General features: G+C 37.2%; 1 protein-coding gene across 1 annotated transcript in view; it reads right to left on the bottom strand.

The window, feature by feature from the left end:
* Positions 1-17,118, bottom strand: part of LOC113234734 (RNA-binding protein MEX3B) — a 69,456-nt gene extending 52,338 nt beyond the window's left edge. The window contains exon 1 of the mRNA XM_026470198.1: positions 16,713-17,118. Coding sequence (XP_026325983.1) covers positions 16,713-16,962 — 250 coding nt within the window. The 5' untranslated portion in view covers positions 16,963-17,118. The remainder of the gene's footprint in view (positions 1-16,712) is intronic.
* Between the last annotated feature and the right edge of the window lie 2,718 nt (positions 17,119-19,836).

Raw genomic sequence — 19,836 nt, 5'->3', positions numbered from 1 at the left:
AAATGTAAATCAAGGGTAGATCTTATACGAATCCGAGAAGCTGTTAAGTTTTATGAGAGAGTCGGAAATAATAGGGTGCATGAGTTGGTAGAGTTTACCTAGCGTTCTCAGGTACGATCTATTAACATGTTTATGATAAGGGGAATGCAGAAAATGCCGCCAGTCAGACTGATAGTGCATTATAATAATAAGATAATAATACGTCTGGATAGCTTTAAGCGATACGGCGAATCTGTATTTTTTTTGTGGTCGGTGTTGCCACGTCTGTCTCGAGGATTTATTCCCGCCCCGTTTAACTAGTTCAAGGCTGTGTATGTCGTGATCGTGAATGGACGGCTTTATTTTGTTTTGAGATAGGTCGTCTTTAGGTCATAGGAGTCACCCGCGACCGGAACGAACGGGACCATAAAATAGCACAAAGACTGTGTTGACTGGCCAATATTCTTGAACTGTCATAACTTCAGTCTAATCTAATTTCCATGCGCGGAGACACGAACTTCATTATGTTTTATTTTTATTCAAGATCCATTAGTATCGTAAACAGTATAAATTAGCCCAAACTATTATCTTTGCGACGTCCAATAAGAACAAAAAAGAGACAACAAATATCCGATTTGTAATTAATTTGCTGTTTATGTTAATAAGTAGGAGCAAAGGCCGGAGATTCTTATTTGATTGTGGCTAAACAGTACAAAAAGGCTCGAATGATAAAAGCATTATTTTGTAACAGAGTGCAACGTACTGGGGATTGACCGATTGATGTAGGCTGGCAACACAGAGGGCGCGACAATATGCGGCTGATCGTACCGTAAATTTCGCACGTGGCACATGCATGACTGCAACTCTAAATTCAAACTTCAAACCAACCTCTTTTGATTGATCGAACTTTTTGGTAAAAAAATAAAATTAGATCGCACTACGCAATTACGTTTCGCAGTGCAATTTTATGATGTTTTTTTATTCGATCGGTTCGGTTTTATTTATTGGTGCAAGTATAAAATTGACATTTGAATTGGGTGCGGTTCGTAATGGATAACAACAAATGACATATTTTTAGTCGATATAACGCTCAACAGATATAATTCATTTATGGTAAACAGTCATTTAACATATTATTGCATGATATAAAGCTCACTGGGTATAATACACGATTGATATAACAACATTCAATCTAATATGCCGATGCCATTATGTTCATTTTATATAAACACTTCAGATATAACATTCACTGAGTACAATGTATTATTAACATAATTCCAGTGGTGTTAAGGTGCAATGGTGAACGAACCGAATTTGTTTGCATTTCCTAGTTGGTTCGACCTCCTCCTGTGGGTTTAGGTTAGGTTAGTATATGTATACAATTAAATATTCTGCTTAAAATTTTAATAAACATAAAGCTATACAAAAACAATTATATTTTTCGATTGTACATTTAATGAAATAAAAAACTTCTTATCAACATAATATAGGGTGCTTCAACAAATCGTAGAACGAAATATTCTGTTATATTATTTAATACATTATACTGGTAGTACTTTTACCATTTGTTCATTATGCCACCTAATCATTATATCTAATGTTTGTTATAGGTACTGAAGTTCTTTATACACATTGAAATTATGCCTTTTGTTGATTATATACAGTGAGTGACCATATCCTTAGAAATAAAAAAAAAATAAAAAAAGTGATAATAGATTATTTGTTGTTATATCTTCCATTACACACCCATTTGAATTTCCTAGTTCAACGATGGCAGATGGGGGCAGACTGCAGACCACCGTGAGGCGGAGCTCGACCGCGACAAAGTCACTTACAAGTAACATTGTCGAATAAAAAACAGGCCACCAGCACACAGTAAGTCATCCGTGAATACATTAAGATAATCTGTATGCGAGGTATCAAAATATCTGTCAACCGGGCGGAGCTTTGATCTAAGCTAGCCTTGTCCGATGCCGTCCGGTGACGCCACCCGACGCGAAAAACTCGCGAAAAAACCCCTCAGTCACGAATTTCGCTACTCAATCGTTAATTTTATCAATACTTTGAAACAAATGAGACTCTAATTTGACTTAATTTTCTTATTAGTAACAAACGCCGCGTGTGTTCGCTTTTAAAAATTTGAATGTCGTAATTTATAACCAGTTTGTGACAGTTTTGGACTCATTCTGTTTCGGCTGTATGACGTTAGTTTTTCGCCTTAAAACGATAAAGATCTAAATGAATTGTGAATCGTTATGTCCGGGCCCGATGTTTATGTGAAATAAATCGCGACCGAGCGCCGGCCACATCAAACGCTCGCGGCTACTCCAAGACGGGGACCACCGCTGAATTTTGACCTTTGAAATTACATAGAAACGCTTCGGTCTAGTCTTAATTAGTAGGTTTGTAGGGCGTTAAGAGAGGTCAGTCTACGCCGGCTGTGAATCGGTCGATTTGTCTAACACCGCGATCTATAAAGAATTAGGCGAAACGTTGTCGTTTAAAATGTCGTCGGTATTTTAATAACCATATGTGCATGCCCCAAATATCGAGCTCGTTATTTACAGCCTTTGTGTCCGACAAAGTGACATTCGGTTGCGGATTCAGATTCCTTTAAAAATTATAAAATAAACTTGATTTATAGCTGTTTGTCGGCGGGTCTCTTAATTAGGTCGTTTTATATTTTAATTGAATATTTTCCGATATGCAAAAAAGGTACAACAAATAAATAATATTTAAATGTGGTAGGTATCAATTAAGTTGTTACTTTTTGTTCTTGGTTTGATGAAGTAACCTCCCAAATTCACGGTATATTACCTGTATAGATTTACGGTGTGTGGCTAATCCTAACACGACGCTGCATACTTTAATAGGCAACAAGAGTGACGACAAGCATTTTCGCACCCCTTCTTGTCAATCATAGTTTATCAATCAAGCCGCGTATAAACAAAGTGAGGGAGCATCGATTACAGTGCATAAATTTTCTGTGCGATTAGTCGGGACATGGATGGTTGCGCCGGGGCACAGTGGGCCCAAATTAAAAATTCTTGGACATAGAAAGAACGTGAAGTATCAAGCTAATTTTTTTTTCATATGATAGATAATAACATTCCTAACAAGTTTTATTCTTGTATAATTTCTTGAACAGTTGATAGTTCGGAGAAAAAAAATAATATTTTTTTTTGTATGGAGAAATATACATTTTATTTTTTATCTCAAAATGTACGAAAATGTAATGTGCGTGGGGTACAGTATAGTTCCAATCATTTTCTATGTAGCAAAAAATTATCCGTCTGTATGTACTTGCGACTTTGTAAGTAAACGTGCGGCAAAATTGCTAACTCTTTTATGTACTTTTTTAACAAAATGCATGAGCTTCGACAAAACAAAAATTAATTTTAGAGTAATTTAGAGAGTGTTATAACAATAACATGAACGTTAAGTAGAAACTAGTATATTGTGTTAAAACTTAAATAACAAATCCAAAATTTTGACATCTTTTTACTCGTAAAGCCGCAAGTACCTGCAGATGGATTATGTTTTTCTTGATAGAGAATGATTAGACCTATATCACACACATTACATTTTCCTACATTTCGAGGTAAAAAAATAAAATTTTATTTCTCCAAACAAAAAAAATTTTTTTTTTCTCTGAAACAATCAGCTTTTTAAGAAATTACATAAGAATAAAAATTATCAGGAATGTTATTATTTTCATACGAAAAAAATCAGCTCTGTATTCTTAAAATTGTTTCTAAGATTAAATAATAATTGATAACTCTTGGACATAGGAATAACTTGTGCAGTACCGAGTTAATATTGTAACTAATTAACTAAAATAATAACTAAAAATGGATTATTTTTTTCTTGATATGTTGGACCTACACTGTAAATAAACCACACACATTAAGAGATAAAAAATAAAATGTATATTTCTCTATACAAAAAAATATTTTTTTTTTTTTTTCTCCGAAACTATCAACTTATCAAGAAATTATACAAGAAGAAAAAATGTTATTATCTATAATATAAAAAAAAGCTCGATACTCCACAATTTATTCCTATGCCCAAGAATTATCTATTTGGGCCACTGTGCGGGGCGTTCGCCGCTACCGTTGCTGTCCCGAGTCAGCTGGCCGTTTTCCCGCCATCTCCCACATTCAAACGTCACCCTATGCCATAATTGCCGTTATCGTGGAATTATGTCAATGCAAAAAAAAATCCCATAAACAATTCTGGGCATGCGTAAAAAACAGTTCCGAATCCGAATAAATTCAAATTGGAGCCTTAGTTACTTTTAGAACTTCTAACAAGAATAGTCAGGAATCACGCGTAATCGATTAAAATCGTAACAATTATTGCTTAATCATTACAATAGATCACTTTGAAACTTTCACTCACTTTCCACGTTTCCTTGCCAGTTGGAATTCGTAAAACAATATGGCGGAGAACAAAGGCGATTCGGCCGATTCCAGCGCAAAAACAAGATCGTCTCAACGCTGGTAGTAAAGAAGAAAAAAGCCAATTTCCAAGAAACGTTGACCGCTTCGCCAATTATAATAAAATTGTTGTTCAATACTGCCAGCGGAAAGGTTAGCCAATTTAGCATACATTTAGTTATAAACCGACTAAGATGAGTGTATGATTACCATCACGTTCAAAGATTACGAACTAAGCTAATCTTTATACATAAAATTTAAACGGTTTGCCACATTATTTGGTACCCACTGAATAATTTTTCAATACAATGCCTTTTTGTGGGAAGATTGTTTCAAAAGAACGCCGCAGTTTTCTTGACAGGATGATGCAATCTTTTTTTTGCCATTTGGCAGCCGACCGCTACCTTGTCAAAAAAGATGCGATATGTTTTTTATTGGAAATTAAAGAGAATATTTTTCCGGTCAGTAGTCTGGAATCGATTGTCGCAAAAGGATGTTCTCGGTGCACGCTCCATTCTAAGGATTATTACAGAGGAATGCCGCTGCGCAGCTCTCGCTTTCCGAGGCAATACACACGCCCGGCTCGCGATATAATCGTTTTATAGTTTATTTAATACGGTCATTATAGCCAACCGATCGCATTTTCAAAAATGGATGATGTTGAATTAATAGGCTGATACATGGATTATGGCTACATATGGAAACGACATGCGCTAAATGAGAGCTTTCTTATTACAATTATTTTATCTCGATATGACTGTGTGGTTGCTCCTTACCGATTTCACGATCTCGCATTTCTGTTCTTGTTAGGATAATTTGCGATGTTCACGTTATCGGCGAGACATTTTTCAATTATTCTCAGAAGATAAAATTACAAGCCGGCGTGGTGCGTGCTTCGGCGGGTGCATTTTCCATTTTTTTGTCATTAAATTGAGCCAAATAAAGGTGACTGGGGTGCCCCAGGTGTCAATTGCTATGTTAATGCCCGTGTGTAACCTCCTGCTTGGTGTAAGTATTTAAATTATTTTATTGAACACTCAAGACAGCATTCCTTCAAATCCTGAATGTCCACCTTAGACTATTTTCCATCTTCTAAGACGTACCTTAGCCATTTTTTCCATCCTCTAAGATACACACACACAAAAGAGGTTTTCAGCGTGTGACGCGCCATCGCCAGTTCGCAAGTAAAACAAAAAAGGTTTATATTGTTATTGGAACGAGGACAGAGGACAAAAGCACTTTTCGATTTGGATTTTTAAACTAAGGGCTATTTGCTTGCTAATGCTAATCTTAACTTGGTTGGTACGGGAGAACTTTTTATAACACCAGGACAACAGGGGTTATCAAAGGTCCTCATCGCCAGTATTTATTCACGTTCAAGTGTGTGTGGATAAATGTTAAAAACTTTTTCAAGTACGCGCACCAGCGGCAGGTGCGCCGGCAGATGTCGGCGGGGACCGACAGTCGACGACATTTTGAAACACGAATGAATTGCTACAATTCTTATGAGCACCTAGTACTTCAACCACAAACTACTAGTCATTAAACAGGACTTAATTTTGCAAAAGCATTAAAACAATAATTGACGGCAGTTGACCTTTCGTGCGGGATTAAAAATGAAATACAGAAACAGAGCTTGAATTAAAACTAAATTACAGAGGAAACCGGTGCCAGCAAAAAGTACATAACTGCGCTGTGAATGAAATTGTACCTCAGATATCCTTCCTATAAGCATCAAAAGCGCATTTTGATGGTTGAGTTCTCATGGCTGTTATTTGGGAATTGCTCTTTTATGTCCTTTTGGTAATTATCGAAATGGTGTACATAAAGCAAAACCAAAACAATTTATTTTAATTAAGGAACTGCGCGTGGAGCTGGCACGTGACCGTAACCACAAATGCCAGCAGCGATGACGGTTGGCTCGAACAAGCACAACTACCACGAATCCAACTCCACTCGATTCGAGAGTCGAAAACAAAACAAATTGCGTTTCCGGGGCGCCGCTCGGCAGATGGCGCCCTTCCGTCAGCTGCCGCCTCTTGGAGCGGAACCGCCGCCCGCTCCAAGTTAACGCTGCCTTCCAAGCCCGCCGCAACAGACGGCCCTTCGTGAGAAAGCTCCTAACCAAAGGCGTGTTCCATAAAGCTGTCTTATTTGTTTCGCTAATCGAATGTATAAATAAAATCGTCTTAACCGCGGCTCCTGAAGGTGAACATGTAGCGAACAAGGACCGGAGAGACTTCTTTTATCGAGCGAGCCTACGCACAATCTTTAATTACACCAGCCTCCGCCGGCAGGTGGCTTACGAGAGGTTTTCATCACAAAAAAGCCGTACACAATAATTAATGACGCGAAATAATGTACCAGCATGCGAGACGAAAATCTAAAGGCTGCGACACGCACGGCGAAGGGCAATACGATACCGGCATTGAACATTTTCACGAGGGAAATATCGGCTTACACGTTGAGAGTTCGCCACCCACTACGCACGGCCTTTGGAACTAGACCTCCGGGCTCTTGCCTCCGCGCGCTGCGCACTTCAAAGTACAAAGCAATTATGCTAAAAATGTCATACAATAAAAACACGAGACTCCATTAAGAGCAACCCGAGCCGATATGCACGATACGGTAAACGCAGATTCGGTTAGTGTTAGCTCCTCAAGCTCATTTGCAAAGCAGGTTCACTAACCCCAAGCTCAAAGCGATAAAAGCGTGCGCAAATGCAGGAATAATGAAGTCGAGATGACCATAAATCCTACAACAAACATTTAAACGTGCATTTAATTTATCGGCGATAGAAGGAGCCTGATTTAGAGCAGGTAGAACGCAGGTACCTTTCACGGGAATTTAAGCCCATAATAACAGCTCGGGGGCAGAGGAGCCGCCGTTTTTTGCACCGGTCATTTCAAGATACAGTTATGTTTTTTGACAAAGAAATTCCTTTTGTAGCAAGTGTTAAGGAATTTTAACAATTATAGCTCTAGGTAAAAGGTACAGATAAGGGGTTCGTTAAGTCCACGCTTTTGTTAAGGGACAATTGTTTCCCGGATTTTAAAGAGCGTCAAAATCGGCACTTCATTGAGTGGGCAGCGCTTGCCTTCCGTTTATCCGTCCTTGAAATTTTAGAATTTCGTGTATTGATGTATAGCACCCCTACCATGAGTCTGCTATTGAATATCGTTAGCGACCGCCGCGTTTGACAATTTTATATAGCAAACCGTTATTATATACAAATATTTTACATACAATATTCGACATTGTAAACTCATAGTAGAGGTATAGTCGGTAGGTGAATAAGTAATAAGTTTCCGTTTCCAAGTTGCCGAGATAACGATAACCCCTGCGTCCGTTTGCCGGTAACAAATACGCAATAACTCACTAATATGTACGAGTAATATGAATCAGTCTTTCAAAATATATACCTACAAAATCAAATCAGATACCTCCTGACCACTTTACTCACGTGCGCGGTGCGAGGTATTTACTTGTAATGATTACGAGTACAGTAAGTACAATCAATAGAGATACGAAGAGATACTTTTCATAAGTAGGTTTGTAATTTATTTTCTTCCAAACTATGCTTTAATAATCTCAGTACAGAGTACTAAAAAGACTGATCTCAGAAGTTCGTGGAATTACACCTATTTGCCAAGTTTCATTGAAATCGGTTACCAGAAAGTGCGCAAAACCGGATTCATCCTAATTTTCACCCTTAGAGGTGGAATATTTTCTTCAAATTTAAATGGGACCGATGGGGTAACTCAGTAGTGGTCCCATTTAAATTTGAAAGAACTTTCTAACAAAAAAGAATCATCAAAGTCAGTTCACAAATACACACACGGTTCAAAAAGCCGGAGTTATCGCGTAACATACAAATACACAAAAAAAAATACAAAGAATTGCGAACCTCCACCTTTTTTGGAGTCTATTTAATATTTACTATCAATGTTGAATAAATGAATTTAAAAAATCGATGAATTTTCATATGTTTTCTATCTTTGTTGGTTAGTGTCGATTGGTCACGCACATAGTTGTTTACAAACGGAAAAAGCAGCTGTCGATTTGTCGCCCTTTTTCAAATATCATTCAATAGAAACGTTACGCGCCCGGTCCGTACGGCGCGGTAAAATCACAAGTCTTGGGAAATTTCAATTTGATTTCTAATAAGTACTGACATAAACACCAATTGGTCACACTGAAGATCGCATCTTATAAAATAAATCACGTGTTCCACGAGAGTGAGATTTTACAACCCGAAAACGGGATCAAGAAATAAAGAAAAATTAATTAAAAATATAGTAATAAAAGCCGACGTTTACTACTGTACCCCTCTTTCGTGTGATTCATAATTATTAAAACACAAATCGTAACTTAAATATTCAATTCAGAATATAGACGTTAAAATGCCATAAAGATTATAATGAATGACATATAATTGACGCGAAATGAGATCAAAAATGCAACAATAATTACATTTTTATCATTTTTTATCAATGTCATTTTGATGGAGCTAATAAGTCGCCCATTCACATTCGTACACGACAATAGAAAGTAATTATAACTTATTATTTCGCTTGTGAATGATTTAAATCGTGTTGATTTTTCAGTGTTAATTAAATACGATACTAAAGCCTTACATTTGTCTGACGTGTCGTGTCGTGATTCGTCAACACGGTTTCATGCATTTAATATGGTTAGATTTATATTAGTGTGTTGCAATCTGTCGTGACGGTTTGTGTTGTGTGTATGAAACCGATACCGTTCTGACGCGTTACGACACTACGACATACGACACAAAATAACCGACTAGAGTTTATTAGTTAATAACTCAATTTCGAGTGCGGATTTGTGATACGATTTTTTTGTAGCATATTAACTACGTAAGTCAGTTTTCATTACACGTAAGTACTTCTTTTCTTATTATATTCACAACTAAAGACAAAACGCAGTACACGTGACACACACTCCTGTATCTGTGACCCCAACACTGGATCGTGGATACGGGAAATTTGGTCACATGAATACTATTATAACCGCGCACTTGGTTCGGCGGTTTATGAACACAAAAACGCTTTTATTGTAACGGCTAAAGTCGACAAAAACGCCAAGGACTTTGTTTAAATTTAAATTAGGGTAACAGCGCCAATTATGGGGCTATCAATAAATAGTTGAAAAGTCAAGACGGCTGGGGCCGCGGCGGGTGCCATGAGGCAACCGGCGAGTGCCCGGGCAGGTGTGGTGGACGGTTGGCAGATGTACTCGGACATTAACGATAAGTACACCAACGAATGTTACCTTTAATTTTGAGTTGAACTATTTGCGTCCTCTTTACTATGCAATAGTATGCTATTGTACATTTAAATACTTCTAATTATGTGTGGTGAAGAAATCGTCTAATTGTCCGAAAACAGACAAAACAAGATATTTCAATCAGTATTTAAATTAAAAATAACTTTTATTCTATCTTAAAGTTAATGGGTATAAATCCAAATGACGCTGAAGTCAGAATATAATAAAATAATGCGACTACAATCCATCACACACATGTGCTGTAGTTAGCTAGAACGGAACTGTTTTTCATGGGACAACATTTCGCACATCTGCGTCCTACGGACTTTGACTTCGAGATATTAACATCATATCCTGTCATTAAACCTTTACAAGAAGTAACGCGTGTTTTTCCCTCCGACTGTAATGGAGTCCTCGACAAACAAATTGATCTCAGACAGAAATTGCTATCGCATATTTCTCGCAGAAAATAGACGAGACAGTGTAATGAAAGGTTACGTGCGAGAAGGGCTCATTACTAGCAGCGGCCGCGAGCTGGACGCAACAAATCGAAATGGGAGTGAGGCTAATTCGCGGCGCCGGGTGACAGCCGAGATGGATTATTGTCAACATTACTGCGGGAGCATGTCGACTTATATGAAGTGCCTACCACTCGCCGTGCACAAAAACGCATTTCAATCCCGATTTGATCACGCGAAAATCAATCCAATCAATGTAGTAACAAGATACTTTTTCATACACGGCGCTGTATCGTATGAGACTCGACAATTGAACTGTACCCATTCGCGACCAGAAGCTATACGACGCGAGACGCTTGACATTCAATTTCAAACTCAGAAACAAAAGGGCTCAAGGTCTACAATTAAACGGCGACGGTGGTTTCGCGCCGGATTACGTTTATTCGTGCTGCCTCGGCAATTAGGAAGTCATTCATTAGGGTCCCTAAGTTTCGCAGACGTGGGGGTGCCGCGCACCGTGACGTCATGCAGTTTCTTTCGCAACGCGCTATGATTCGAAATGATTTTTAGTTCGTTGCACTTAACCGCTAGTTAATATTCGAGTTTGAAAACAAAAAGTAGCGTGTTTAAGAATGCTGCTAGGGGCACAGTATACAATACAAACAGGAGCGAGTTCGTGCGCTCTCTTCCCAAGGCGATGGCGCCACGGCGAAAGACAGGGACGGGGAAATGCACCTTAAAATAACCCTCAAATTCGTCGTAGTACACAAGCGTAGATCTCTTTTCCGAGAGCGCGATAAGGACGAAAGATGCGGTTAGCGGCGTTCCAAAATGCATCTGTCAAGTTACACAAAAAACGGGGCCTGGAATTTCGGGACGTCTCGGCAGCGCCGGGACATATGCTCGTTTATTTTTTATCGCCTGAGTAGATTCATTCAAAAATTGTCAACGGATAGAGAGATTTGTGTAATCTTGTTATAGTAACAGCAGTTAGCCAGTTAACAACCAATTTAGCGATCGTTCAAGAACTTTTAATTCGAAGCTGACATTTATTGCTTTCAACTTTAAGCCGATGTTTTTATGTTCGAACAGCTTATGAGGTCTTAAGAACGATGGCCCTAATCAAGTGCAATTCTTGAGTCGTAAGTACGAGTTCTCCGTGTCCATTTCTCTCTACTAGAACGTGTAATTTGTAGAACAACAGTCGTGGGAAAGACGCATAACTGAGCACCTATCAGTTTCGCTTTTAGCGTCCCATTTCCGGTGAACGAGAACTCCCCGCGAGTACCAGGCGTGCAGCAGAGTGCAGGAGCCAAAGCCTTGACCCTGACTGCGGTGGCGTCGACCGGAACGTGTGCGAGCACATTGCGAATCTTGCCGATTGCCACGCACCGAGCACCGAGCCGCCTTGTAGTGTTGCGACCTTAGCACATTCCGCTTGCACGTGTGCCTTACTAGAATTGTTTTCTCTTTCGTTCCGTTCGAACTTGCTACTAAATAATATATCAATATATACAAATACCTCAAAGTTAATTACATAACTTAAACTCATAACCAATATTGAGACCACAATTCTAGCGACGTTCCAAGTGGAACAATGTCATAAACCTTCGGAATACCGATCTGTCTCACAAGTTTTGAACAATACAGAAGCTATAACGCGGCGCAACGGGCGGATAGAGTCAAAACCGAGAGCTGTTGTGTACAAAAAAGCTGAGTACGAAGATGAGGAGTAAATAGAGGCGGAGGGGTTGGTAGTCATTGATGCGGAACCGGTCCTGCGAGTCGTCAGGACGGGCCGTGACGGCGATGGATTACTCACCGAAACGCTCGGGAACAGCGTTATGGGTTACTTGACTCTAAACATAGCTCGAATGCCGGAGAATAACTTGCACCACAACCTATATCGCCGAGGCTCTTTATAGCAAAATATGTTTCACATCAAGTATAAACCTACTTTATTAGCTAATAAGTTTATAAGTATGTTATAAATTCTAAAAAGATCTTAAATGTTTAATGATGATAACCGACTATGTAGCATTGATTAGGCAGGTGTTCACACCAATTACTCTGTTGAACTTTAAAGTATCTTAACTGAAGTCATACTAGACTAGGTACATTAATTAAGTCACCATAGGTACAAAACAGAAATACGCAGACAAAGAGACAGCGTATGTATTAAAGATCAGACGAAACAAAAACAAAACAAACGATACAAGTGTCCACGAACGGGTGCATTTACCCTTCGAATTCACAGATGCAAAACATCGCACGTCTCGACTCGCGACACTACAAATCAAAACAACAATGGTGCCGACAGAAGCAGCGATCGACATCGACAGATCATCGACAATCGAAATCGATAGTCGACACGGGTATCGACAACCGGACATGACGTCACGGCGGCGTAAACGAGAGAATTTTAAACAACCTTTTTGGCATCTTGAAACACATGTCAATACAAACAATCGAGTTCTTTTTGTCCCTATTTACACACAAATAAGGTTTAAAATGTATGATTCTTATAAGGCAAATGTGCAAATGGCATAGCCTCATTTCAAATTCATGTCATATTGGTGGTGTTGTTAAAAGGTCGTAAATACTATTTTAAGTTAATTTTAAACAATAGCGTCCATAGCAAAGGATGTTCTGCTTCCTCTACGATAGAAGTATCCCTTTAAGCAAGATTAAACGTAAAGTACCATATAATCACAAACGACAAATGTGAAGCAGTAATCTCTTTGTAAGTAGTTAGATTTCTGAATTTCATAACAATACAATTTATATTTTTTACTGACGTGTCCTGCACCTTCTAAATTGGACGTATATACCCTAAAAACAAACCTTGAAGTTAGGACCTTTACTTTTTATTTTTGAAAGGTAAAGCTAGGGCTACAACTCGTAAAAAAAACAAGTCCGAACATAACCAGTTAATACTGATTACCGTACTTTGTAAACCATCATAAAGGGAACGTAATAAGTACAGACAAAAATAAGTCCATACAAAAGTACAGGTAGTGTATAGTCCCATAATAAAGGTTCCTACACATTGAGAATGCAGTCCGTGCGTATTGAATTTCTGCGTTTCTATTTGGTACTTAGCAAAAAATATCAAAAGATGTTCGTAGAATTTTTTTGTAGTTTCGGACTGATTTAATTTTTACATCTGTTTGCACAAGAATAGCGAGTACTTACAAAAGGTCTTTGAGCATTTTGATTATCAATTTTTTTAAAGTATACCTATAGAAATAACTGTAGACATTTACAAAGGTTCTACACGTTAATAAAGTGCCTACATTCTACTTTGCACCTAATCATAACAGCAATTTTAATACTTGTATTAATAAGGTGATAAATATAGACAAGAAAATAGTGTAGCCTATAAAAACTGGTATGTAATTATGCAAATACGATAATAGATATTTTCTAAACCGAAAACATCTATTTGTAATAATTTTGTAATATTATACAAGTCTAAAAGACAATATCTGAATCGCTGAATTTTGTTTTCAGCTCATGAAACAGTATCCTGAAAATTTTTGATTGACTGATTGAACAAATTGTTTTGTCCAATCGTAATGTACTGGGTTGGGCAAATCAAATCTGTTTTTATGTATATTAAATAAATTCATATATAAATACTAACCTGCTTTAAGTGAAAATGTTACTATAAATTTATTTATTTGCGTATATGGCTAAAATAAAGAATTTCTATTCTATTAATGAAGCTCATTGTCATACAAGAACCATGCCATGGGACACACACGCCAAATATATCAAGATATAAGTGAGTGTGTTAGCCATAATAGTACATTACGTGAATAACGATGCTATTCCTGTTTGAACCAAGGTACCTTTGTGAGTTTTAATAAAAATACTCTGTGTTTAGTAAATTGATACAACTTTACAGTTTTACAAAATAAGTATTTTATAAGTTGCATAACACTTTTGAAGTCAAACCAAAACCGTTGCCATAAAACAAAATTGTAACAACAAAGTTTAACCTAACAGTTGAAAGGAATCGTTCTACATATTCCTACGCACAATATACCACCTTGTCACAATAAAGAAACCGAGCTTGCAGTGAGAATTATTCGTTATCCACGCAGTCGGTAGTTCGACAAGGTTGCAAGTTGGAGCAGCTGCGTTTTTTTGCCCTGCTTTTACGGGTTCTCGTCTGGAAATGCAAGGGACTGCTATCTATGTATAACTATCGTTGTATAGGTAAGTATAACACAGTGGTGCAGCGCTATAGGAAAGGATTTCGAGCGAATCAAGAATTTCTTGTTCGCTTTCGTTGTCTTCTTGAGACTGCTATTTTGAGTTGGCGTGATAACTTTTGTTAAATAAGTTTTATGTGTCTCAATAGGTATATTGTAAATAGTAATATAGAATAAAAACAATTAGGTAGGGTAGGTAGATAAGACGAATGCGGAATTAAAACAACGTTTTAATAAGGAACAAAGGTAAACGGTATATACGTTACGTCTCCCGTCCTCTAATTTCAAGATATCGAAGTTTTTTTTGAATAATTACAATTACGTTGAATTTCTTTAACAACAAAACTAAAAGTATACAAGATATAAAAAAAATCGCTTATAGGGGGTCTTGTTTCCCTGTTAATAACTCAATTTCGATAAAATGTCGATTACGTTAGTTATGATAAGGAAGTGAACAAAAGACTATGATAACTAGGTAATTGTAGGAATAAATTTAAGAAAAAATAATGTATTGCCCTCTTCTATATTTACAAGGTGTTTGTATGATTATCTAATAATAAAAAATATAATGCGTACTTAGTTTAATGTGTTATGCATAGTTGAAACATGTCTAAATAATATTAGTGTATAAATAATAATAATAGGCACTTATAATGCGTATTATGTTCGGTACGAAAGTTTTTGCAGTAACAAAGTGATTATTACCAATAAAATAAATTACATAGGTGATTTAGATTTGCATGCAAGGGTTTTTTGTTATATATAATAGTTTATCGTAATAACATGGAATGTTTTACTTATCTAGAAGGGTGTGTGATATGATATTTGTTAAATAGCAAAAAAATAAATACTGAAACTTACCTTTAATTAAGGGTCATTTTCGAGTTAGTATTCCCTGTCTAATGTCTGTGACAATTTTTATTATTTTAGTATACAGTATATACTGTATACTAAAATAATATAATCATATTTCACAATTATATAATTGTGAAATATGATACTAAAATAATAAAAACTATCACCGAATTAGACAGTGAATATTAACCAGGGTATTAACGTGTATACATTGAAATACAGAATATTTACATTGGTTTTTAAATATTAAACAACTAATTCACAAAAAATGTGAAGTTTTTGGTATTGATAGTTATTGGTAAACAATCGGCGATTAGGCCGCGACATTTTACCGACAAATGAGTAAAACAAAACCTAAATATAGGTAGATACTTGAGGTTAGTGACACATTTATAAATAACATTTGGGAAGTCACGTTTCCGACTGTACCTACTTTGTTATGAGTTTTTGTTTGGCCAAGAAAAACAATACTTATAAAAATGTGACTAGGTGGGTGTTAATGGTTTAAATTTTAGTCAATGGAAACTATGAGAAAAGGGATATTAAGGGATGTAACTAAATTTTTATTTTTTTTTACTGATGCTACCTGCCCAGCAATTTGCAAAATCATCTCCCAAGATATCATAGACAATCGATTTTCTCGAGAGCGTGCACATTTTAAATAATGAGTCGGGGAGTTTGAGATAAGCCATGTTCGCCACTCTTTGTCGGTAACTTTTTCAACTTACCCACAAAAACTATACAACCCTCAAGCTACGTTACCTTTTTTTTGCTCAAAACTGAACTATCTTTAATTAAATTGGTATTTTTTTCCAAACCAGGGTGGATCTTGGGAACTTTTATGGTCAACACAAAGTAAGAAAATAGTTTAAGGTAAATGATAACCATTGAGTTTATCATAATCCAGGGAACGATAGTAAAACAACTCAAGTCTATCAATACAGCCACATAAAATAACAAATATTTTTAGTCCTGAGCTTTTAATTACTTGGGTAACTTAGTAATTACTTACCCGTTATTTTCGCGTTAGTAATTATTGTGTTCAATGTTTTGTGCATTCTAGGTGTAGTAATTTGTGCAGTTGTACACAACACTGCAAAATATATATACAAATAATATCAAAGTAAGCGTCTACGGCGAGCGCTACGAACGGCAAACAGTACATTTATACGAGGGTAAACATACAAAACATGCCGCAGTTAACAGTTTTTTTCGATGCAGACGAAAATTCCAGCAATTCCGCGGCCTCCGCGGCGACAGGGTGGCCGTGATCGAACATAACCTAAAACAGTAGGCCGCACGTGCGCTTCCCTTACATAAGGGTGGTGCTGGGCGAGGCTGTCTAACCTCAATATCACAGCTGAGCGGCGCCGTCAAACATCACACCACATCACCGACCCTTCGCCTCACAGACCACCCAAAACGCACACACAGTACGACAGTAATACACTACAGAAAACAAAATTTCCTACCTTGTCTTCCGACGATCTCGGCTACGTGTTCTGATGATGGCACTGGGACGCACTCGGTCATGTTCTGGGACTTCTTGGCCCTGTCGTCAGGCGGCGGCGCGAAGCCGAGCGGACTAGCCAGCGGGTTGGTAGCCGGCAGATTTTCCCCGAGGCTCAGCATGCTCAGCTCCAACGCGAGCTGGAACGCGCGCTGGTCCTCCACCAGGCCGGCGCTGCCGCCGCCTAGGTCGCCGAACAGGCTCGACGGCATTTCCACTTGCGAAGCAATTTTGGCGGTTTTCTGGAGAGGTTGCCCTCTCGTCTCACTGATGTAAAAAGCGTTCGATCGTTTCAAACCCCGCGCTTAATCATGAACAGGCGTGCGTGTAACGCGCGGCGCGGCGGTGAACTGAGTCGCCGGCCGGCGAGCGCACGCGCTTTGCCGCCGGCGGGGGGTGCGGCGGGACGGAGAGGGGTCGGCCGGGAGGGGTGACTGCATCGAGGGCGGGATGCGTCGCAGCTTCCGCCCGCCCTGCCGCCGCGCCGCTGCCTACAGCTACAGCGGCACTTCCCGAGCCGCACACTTCGCCACCTCGTATATTACGTTAACGTGAGGCTAGACAGGTAATTACAATATGTTGTGGTTGTATTCTTCAAAGAGATTTTTCGTTACCAATTAAAAGTCTAAACTTAACTAAGTAGTTACGCATAGCCAAGTTTAGAGATACTTTTAGTTAGCAAACTGGGTAAACTACGGTATACTTATATAGGAGTATATTATTGTTATTATTATTATTATTATTATTATTATTATTATTAGTAGTAGATTCGAAGACTTTTTTAGGCTTGTGTTTTCTGCACAAGCTCATTAATGGACTGGTCCAATGGATATACATGAAGAAATTGCTCTAAGTGTCTCATATAAATAACCTAGAAACAAAATGTTTTTTTATGCAGTCCTGGCCTTCAATCCCCTTTGACACTACCCTAGAATTTTCAACAGTAAAATCCAGGACTTGACGTGTACAACGACACGAGAAATATTTTTCTAAAAAAAATTAAAAGTTCCATAATATATATATCTGATGTAATATAGTATGTTGAATGGTTAAATGCTGTAATACCTATGATGTGGTAGTACTTAACAAATAAATAAATAAGTATTTAAGTACTAAGTACAATCAGTTTAAAAATTCACGAGCTGTTTTCTTTCATCGGCATGTCGTAAAAGACGGATTGGGGTACGTATAATGAAAGGTCAAAGGAAAAGCTTAGGAAAGGACAGAATGGCTCATAATTACATCGACAATGGCTTAAGTGTTACATCTAAGAAAGTTAATTAAAGTTTACATAGGAAAGGAGATCAATACGAGTCACTGTTTGGATAGCCATCTGCAGCAAATCCATGACGTCAAAGTTGCCGTGACGTTACGGCTTGACCGGATGTGAGGTCACAAAGTCGTTGACCCATGGGTCAAACTAAAAAGTGATGTTTTCTGCGAATCCACACCCAATTTGTTTGTTCTTATTCTTATCGATACATTTATGTGTATTGTGTAATGATTTTATATAGGGTGACCTGTGTAAATAGTTGATAGCTTTAGGTGAAAAAGTCATAATTAATGAATTTGTGAAAATGATAGCCGATACACGTTAGAACACTTTGAAAGATAACGAAAATAGATTTCTTAGACACCAAAACCTGGTTATGGACTCAACACCACGAACGGAACAATTACCAAGACAGTAGTAAGTCAATGTGTGTCAAAGTTTATAATAATTTGCCAGATTCACTAAAATCACAACCATTAAATAGGTTTAAGTGCTTATTAAAACATTGATTGAAAGGAAAGACATATTATAGTGTAAATTTAATTTTGAATAATTAAATTATATTGCTGTTTTAATAGTTATAATTAATTAATTTTTCATTATTTGACTGATAATTTAAGACAATTTTTCAAGTGACACAGTATTGTGTAAAAAACATTTATTTGAAATGATTATATGTATGTATAACGTAAAGTATAATTAATTAGAGACACAACTTTATAATTTAGCATGCTTATATTAGTCATTACACAGCAAGCTGCATTTACTTTTATTTTATATATTGCATGTCAGAAATGGCTAAATGTGTGATACATTATTTCTGTAAGCATTACCATCTAGTATTGTACCTACTTACCACATTTAAAGCAAAAAAATTAATTTGTGTAGTAAGTTGAATTGTCTTTCGTAAATTAAATTGTATAATAAATTCAATTACAACCAAGTATTAGTGATACTACTATATTTATAAATTACATTAGTTAAGACAACAAAAGGGAAAAAATGTTGGTTAGACAGCCAAGGCAGAAGTGGACAAACTAATTCGACGAGTTCTATAAGGAATAGGAGAGATGTGCCAATAACAGGGAAAAATGGAGGAGGACTTGCGTGCTATTATAAAACACCGTTTATAATTCAACTTCAATTCCCTGTGTTATAATACATTTAGGTATAAATCTACTGCGACCGGAAGTGAGTTCACTGAGTCGGCGTCTTTCGAATGAGTTCGGAGAATTCGCGTCTCGTCATAATTTATAAATAAACCAACTTATGACCTTTGCCGGCAAATTTTAATTTACAAACAAGCCACACAATATAAGATCGTCTCTATTAATGAATAATATAGTTTTGGTGTTGGTCTTAGTATTGCGCATTCAGTTTTGGTCTTGGTCTCGGTCTTGCAATTGTTACTTACCAAACATCATATCATATGCTGCTTATCATCATATGTTGTTATGTTAACTCTTACAAAAGTGGCAATGAGGGTTGGTTCAGATTTTAGAATTCAACACAGCATTCTGAGTACATATGAGTATGGTATGGTAAAGGCTAACCAAGTGACGAAAAATTTTTCGTCATTTCCTCACTTTACAATATTTTTACGATCATATTGGTTGGTTATAATTGTATTCGAATTGTATTATTAATAATTTTAATTTTTGTATTCAAATTGTATTTTTAATTTTAATTCTTTTATTCAAATTGTGTTATTAATATCGAGTTCTTAGGTTTTCGCGATTGTTACGCATAGAAAATGAAACTATTTTTCCGGATTTAAATCGCGTATATTTATTTTTTTCAAACAAACCGACGT

Source organism: Hyposmocoma kahamanoa, unplaced genomic scaffold, assembly GCF_003589595.1.
Source record: "Hyposmocoma kahamanoa isolate Upper Pololo Valley unplaced genomic scaffold, ASM358959v1 86, whole genome shotgun sequence".
Taxonomy (NCBI): Eukaryota; Metazoa; Arthropoda; class Insecta; order Lepidoptera; family Cosmopterigidae; genus Hyposmocoma; species Hyposmocoma kahamanoa.
Note: the sequence above shows the minus strand (reverse complement) of the source record. Positions and strands in the feature narration are given on the sequence as shown.